This window comes from Vidua chalybeata, chromosome 2, assembly GCF_026979565.1.
Source record: "Vidua chalybeata isolate OUT-0048 chromosome 2, bVidCha1 merged haplotype, whole genome shotgun sequence".
Taxonomy (NCBI): Eukaryota; Metazoa; Chordata; class Aves; order Passeriformes; family Viduidae; genus Vidua; species Vidua chalybeata.
This window is the reverse complement of record NC_071531.1, coordinates 29,407,426-29,414,021: the sequence shown is the minus strand read 5'-3', so window position 1 is coordinate 29,414,021 and position 6,596 is coordinate 29,407,426. Positions and strand designations below refer to the sequence as shown.

At 39.4% G+C, this 6,596-nt stretch overlaps 1 protein-coding gene across 1 annotated transcript in view; it reads left to right on the top strand.

Moving 5' to 3' along the window:
- The first annotated feature begins 487 nt into the window (after window positions 1-487).
- Window positions 488-6,596, top strand: part of SLC9A4 (solute carrier family 9 member A4) — a 31,813-nt gene continuing 25,704 nt past the window's right edge. Inside the window, exons 1-2 of the mRNA XM_053935096.1 lie at window positions 488-800; window positions 2,948-3,411. Of these exons, the coding sequence (XP_053791071.1) occupies window positions 488-800; window positions 2,948-3,411 (777 nt within the window). The remainder of the gene's footprint in view (window positions 801-2,947; window positions 3,412-6,596) is intronic.

The following is a 6,596-nucleotide window of genomic DNA, read 5'->3' as shown; positions in this document are numbered from 1 at the left end:
GAGGCAGATGGGGAGAGAGGGCAAGAAGAGGAAGGCACGAAGCAGGCTCTCCTGCCTGCCCAGGCTGCCACCACCTCTCCCAGACGATGCAATTCCCTCGTGCTGCACTTGCTGCCTGAACGGTGAGCATTGAAAGCTTTTTTGCTTGATTTGGTATGGCTTGTTTTTTGTTGTGTTTTTTGGTTGTTTTTTTTTTTTTTTTTTTTTTTTTTTGTGACAGTGGAAAAATCAGAGAGGCTGCATAAATTATGTAGTTGAAAAAGTCCTTTTATTCCTCAATAGGGTAATGCTGTGGCCAAGATTTTTCTGGGTCAGTGGAACCTGCACAACCGGTATCTTCATACAAACTCCAGGTCTGTCTACAGCACAAGGAATGGGACAGGCACATAAGAACTATAAAATGACCTCTAACAGGCAAATGAAAGAGCCCTGAGGAAGAAGTGGCTGTGGACAGTGTGAATCACCAGAAGTGACTGTGCACACCTTCATGCACCCACTATATGCTAAATTTGTAATAAAATTATCACAGCCCCTGAACATGGGCTTTGCCACGCTTGCACATGCAAAGCTTTCCAACGTGCTGCTGCTGCTGTTGAGCGTGGTATCCTGTTCTGCTGCTGCTTATGGGGGTGAGCCCAGCCTGGGCAAGAGGTCCTTGCCTCACTATGAACATGATTCCAGTAGTGCTGTTGACTCTTCTCAAGACACGAGGCTACATGTTTTCACATTGGACTATGACTATGTGCAAATTCCCTATGAAGTTACTCTTTGGATCCTCCTTGCCTCTTTTGCAAAAATAGGTAAGTAGAAAATGTGATCTTAGGTCCTTCTAACTTGGAAAGAAGTTAAAAAAATACAATGTAACCAATTAACTTTCATTCATTTTCTAGCTGGGATTGATTTTACAGCGTCTGTCCTCAAAAGAACAAGTGTGTTCGTTACCACGGCAGTGCCAAAATTCCACCTTAGAACGATTCTATCTTGCTTAAGTTAACATACGACCTTTAACCTTCAGGTCTCTTGAGCTGTGAGTAGCAAACAGCAACAGAGCTCCCTGACACAGTGCTGTCCATTCATTATCTAGTCCTTATAGATCACAAGATACTGGAATTTGCAACCTGACACAGCTGTAGAACTCAGTTACACCAGGCTGAGTCTTCAAGTGTATTGAGTTTTGGGGAGACAGTGTAAAGCATTCTTCCTTTGTATGAATAAAATGAAACATTTCCCTCTGAGTCTTTGTTTTAAGTATTTGCTTCTAAAAGTTGGTGTGAAAAGTAATACCAGGGAGAGAGAATGAGAGTCTCTGAGGGTGTGGATCACCAGGGATGTAGGCTAAGTATCTTTTGAATACAGAGCAATGCATCTAGCTTCTATTAGAACTCCATGTGGGTATCTGAAAGGGGAAAGGCAACTCAGGGAGCAGTAATTGCAGTAGGAACTGTAGTTAATATAGCAAAAAAGGCTCATCATGTCTTACACATTTTCATGGCTGGGCTGAAATTATTTTGACCATTTAGAATTAATGCAGCAATATCAATTAAAATGAAGAAGATGGTAATAATGTGAAGAATTGCACACATAAAATATCCCTTTTCTTTTCATCTTTTTGTGGGATTTACAAACTTTTCCTTAGAATGAGCTGGTAGGTGAGACTAATGTTTTTCTGGAGGTGGCCTGAAGAGAAACATTTTTCCTGTCATAGCTGGATTTACCCAGCTGAAAAAAATCATTACATCCATGATTTGCCAGTTTCATTATAGCTGATGCCCTCAATCCGATTCCTACAAATGTCTTCACTGGTATAACATAACAATAAAAATTTTAACAAATAAAACTTGTTGTGGCATCAGCAGAGTGTGTTAATATTAAGCATATTGACCAAATTCTTTATTTATCATCCATAAAGGCACATCTACATAATATTCTTGTTTTGAACATGAAATAGATACTTTAGAAGAACTGTGTGATGCCTCCCAGGCGGATCTGTTACTTTTACTGTGAGTTTTCAAATAACATTATTTTTGATGAGCTGTTAATTTTAAATATATTTGGAAGAAAGTGTTAGTTTGAGTAATTGGGTTAGCCAGGGAAGAAGATTTCCAAACTGTTAAAGTTTTCAGTGTTTTGATCAAGTGTTATCTTCTTTCTGGATTTCAGTATTTAAGGGTGGGAAACACTTCCAAGATCTTGAAAGGTAAAACAATCCCCTTATCTGTAAAACTGGAAGATGAGTTGAAAATTATTTTTTAAATTAAAAAGCAGATGAGAAGAGTTATGATAAAAACTCTTGGTAAAAAAATATAGTGTCCTAAAAAAAATATTGAAACTTTCATAAAAATATTATGTTCCTTTGCTTTTGAAGACTGATAATTCAAGGGTCATAGAAATATCGTCATGGCAGAACCTTCTAGAGTTGCAAGATGAAGGCTGACCTAGCTTCAAGCATGGAGTCACAGACATTAGATTTAAAGGTTTCTTAGTCTGCCTCAGTCTCATTCTTGTTAATTTAAAAAAATTCTGTCATTTTTAGTGCGGGCACATCTCACAGTATGATGACACAGTTCCTTGTATAGTGACTAGACAAGCCAGTAGCAGGTGGGCAGTAAGGATTCTTGAAGAATATTTTCTTTTCAAAATGTAGAGGATAATTTCAAAGAGGTTTCTTGCTTCCCAGAACTGGAGCTTAAATTCAGATATGCTTGCTTGGAAATCAGGAGCTGGGCAGCAGGAAGAGAAGAAATTCATGGTCAAACTCTTGCCCTGCTTTAGTGATACAAGTGTGGGAATGTTTAGTTTTGAAGGGAACAGTAGTGCCTGTTTTTACCTTCATAATCCTTAGAGCAAAAGCTGGCTGTCTGAAGACAAAGTGTCCAAACACAGGCAAGACAATTGTCTGACATCAGGTTAATTTAAACTTGAATAATCCCCTAATGTTTTATTCAAGGTTTCCATATCTTTCACCGACTACCAAGACTTATGCCTGAAAGCTGCATCCTGATTGCCATTGGAGCACTAGTAGGAGCAATCATCTTTGCTTCCCATCACAAATCTCCACCGGTGATGAACAGTAGTATTTACTTCTTGTACCTCCTTCCACCCATTATTCTGGAAGAGGGTTATTTCATGCCAACTCGGCCATTTTTTGAAAACTTTGGATCCATTCTGTGGTGGTCTGTTCTGGGATCTCTGCTAAACTCATTTGGGATCGGCCTCTCCCTCTATGGAGTCTGCCAGATCGAAGCCTTTGGCCTGACTGACCTGAACCTGCTGCAGAACTTGCTCTTTGGCAGTATGATTTCAGCAGTGGACCCCGTGGCAGCTCTGGTAGTTTTTGAAGAAGCCTCTGTTAATGAGCAGCTTTACATGATGATCTTTGGAGAGTCATTGCTAAATGATGGCATAACTGTGGTGAGTTTCTTTCTGCTCCTTGTCTTCCCCTCTTTGGACTCTTTTGGCTTGTAGGGTTCCTGGGCACAGGACAAGAACAGCTCAACGGAGATCCTAATGTTATTTATTTTATGAATACTCCACACAATTACACACAAGGGATTTTAATGTATGCAAAAATTACATCTTATATTACCTCTTTCCAAAGCGTATGTTTTAGAGCTGCTGGAAGAGGAAAACATACACGTGCATGTGAGAAGTGCTCTTGCATTCACTGAAGTGAATGCATAAGCTAGAGCTGATTTTTCTGGTCAGATCAGTGTAGGACCTTGGAATGTTCTTGACATTGTGCAAGCAAATAAATAGAAAATTGTACTGCTTAAAGACTGAGGGCAGCAAGGGTAGAAATACAGGAGACCCTGCTTTGTCATATACCTGAGAGAGTCCCCTGGGGGAAAAAAAAAAGGCAAATATCCAGATGTGGATAACCTCTGGAGGCCACACTCTGTCCTCCAGTCCCTTCCAGAAATTTCACCAGAGACCTTAGACAGGAATTCCAAATGCCTCTAAGAACTTTATATAACTCTGTTTCTACAAGTAAAAATATTGACATCTGACAAATGTTTATCTTTTTTGGCTGTCTTGTCATAAGTATCCAGAAACAATGTTTCCTGAATAAGAGAGATTTGTTTGGTTGGTTGTGTTTTTGTTGTTGCTCTTGTTTTTTGTCGTTGACTTTTTAATAGGAGAAGAGTGTTTTTACAAAACTCCTCTTGCTAATATTTTTCCTCTTTTTAGTTCTGCTAAAATTGGAGCAACCTGAAATTCTAGTTGTTAGCAGATGTGACAAGAGCATTTAAAACACATGTTTTTCAAGGAAGAAAATTCAAGTAGGAAGTTTATTGCTCAGAAACCAACAGGACTGCTCATGTGGTACAAGTTAACAGCAGGTTAAGGAGTTTCACTAGATAAGATCTTTACAGAATTTAAATCACAGGAATCTAAACCACATAAAAACTATTCAGATAGTGCTATACATGAGGTACAGCCCAACTCGGACTTGTAAAATCAGGACAGAGTTCACTGCTGAAAGGCTTCATGGCAGAAGTGCAGTTTATGAGTACTGAGAAATGAAAAAGGAACAAAGTAACTTTTTGCAGGCACAGCCTGTAGATGATAAATCCTTCCTCTTGGTGATCAGAGACACAGGGCTGATGTAGAACTAAGGGACAAATGTTATTTAATTTACTTTCAAACTACTTGGGTGCTACAGTTGTAACAGAAAAATCCCCAATGCATCTATCTCTTACACTTGTCTTTTTGGTTCCTTCAAATACTGACCTCAAAAATGTAGCACCTCTTTTTCACACTGGAAGAGCTTGTTTCATGCTTTTTTTGATGTGCTCCTGGGCTCCCTACCTTTCTTTTGCTTTTCTCCCAGTGATTTATCATGTGGGTCCAACTCCTGACGGTATTTGCCTGAGCTTTCAGTCAGGATCCTGTTGCAGTGCAAATGTGCAGACAGAAAGCCTGTTAAAGCAGTGGATTTAGGCACTCCTCAGCAGCACTGGGTGTGTTAGTAAAGGAGATGAAAGGGCTGAACGTGGGGTATGTTGGCTGCACCATTGAGAGTTCCCATTGCCCCACACACTCATCTTTGGGGTTCATCTTGGAGCAGCTGCACTGCCATCACTCTGTCAGCTCCTGCTATTGCATCTCTGCATCAGCCACCATTCATCCCCTTTCTGGGCATTTGAGCTTTCAAAATCTCTACCTGGCTTCATGCTCAAGAAGACTGAAGTATTTGTCACCTGAATGGAGTCCAGTAGGTGACTGTCTCCTCTCTGATATACCACTTACTTTTTTCCAAGACTTTAAAACTATTTATCTCAGGTATCTTCTCTTACCTTTTCCTTCTTTTTCTCTCTTAACAGTTTCATTTGAATTAACTCTGTTTAAAAAAGATAATATCACCAAGATATGTTAAGCATACATATTTTTTTATTGTTTAAATACAAATATCCCCTGGTACTCTCCAGCCTGCTTATCAGCTTAAACATTTTTTTCACCAGCAGGAAAAACTGGTATTTGTTGAACTTGTGTATTACATGTGGGGCAACAATAGTTCTGTCTCCTATATTTAGTTCAATATGCTGGTATATTAAAAATATTATAAAATAACAGACCGTAGAGTTAGAATTGTAATCTAGAAGTTATGACTTTGCCTTAAGGGGGTGGGAGAAAAGCGGATTATTTACTTGTTTTACTTATTGGTACCTTTTCTTTTTTTCCCCAGTAAAGGAAAAAAAGCCATGTCTGTGGTGGAAAAAAGAAAGTTCCAAGTCCTGTTAATTACTTCTTTCCCCAGTTATATCTGAGTGGGCTGTTAACATCAGAATAGCTCAGATAGCAACAGGGCTGGACCTAGGATACATCATACAGTAGTAGAATTTCAAAGCCCTGTTCAAAAAAAGTATTGTAAATCCAGTGCAGATTTTATTCAAGACTGAACTCAGGTGGAATACCTGATTTTTCTGTGAAGTGTTTCACCCATCTAAAGTTCTGCTCCCACATATACACAGACAATTTTGTTTCTAAACAGGAGCTGAGCCACCAGAATGAATCAGGAAATGGAATATTCCCTGACTGCTTCATCTCTGAGGCTTGATTTTAGAAATACTGAGAACGCCTATATGTCATGCTGTACTCCAAATGAATGGCACTGGTTGTATTCTCTAATGGAACTCTCTCTTTGTAAGCAGCAGAACAGTTAAATCTAATACATGTTGAAGACCTAAGTAAAATTACTATTTTTATTTGAGGAGATTTGAAATTGCCTCTTTGATGTCACTTGAAAGACCTTGACCACTACTTTGGATGCTAGATAGGAGGATAGAGATATTCCTTGCTCCTGCTGTAAAAGTTGTTCCACTGTCTTTAGAATAAAACCAACTACAGTAGTCAGAAAGAATTAGCAGGGTGGCAAAAAAGAATTATCAAGATAGCCTGTGTTGGTGGTTAAGGCAGTCACTTGAAAATCTCTTCTTCCAATGATTCTGGTGTGGACTATGTGTGCATTAACTGCACATAGACCCCTGGAGCATGGAGCAGTCCCTGGGGAGTCTCCTGTGTCAGCAGTGTCATGCTCTCTGTTCCTCTCTGTGGTTCTGAGAGCTGCCCAGTGGTACAAAATCCTCTCTAAGCAA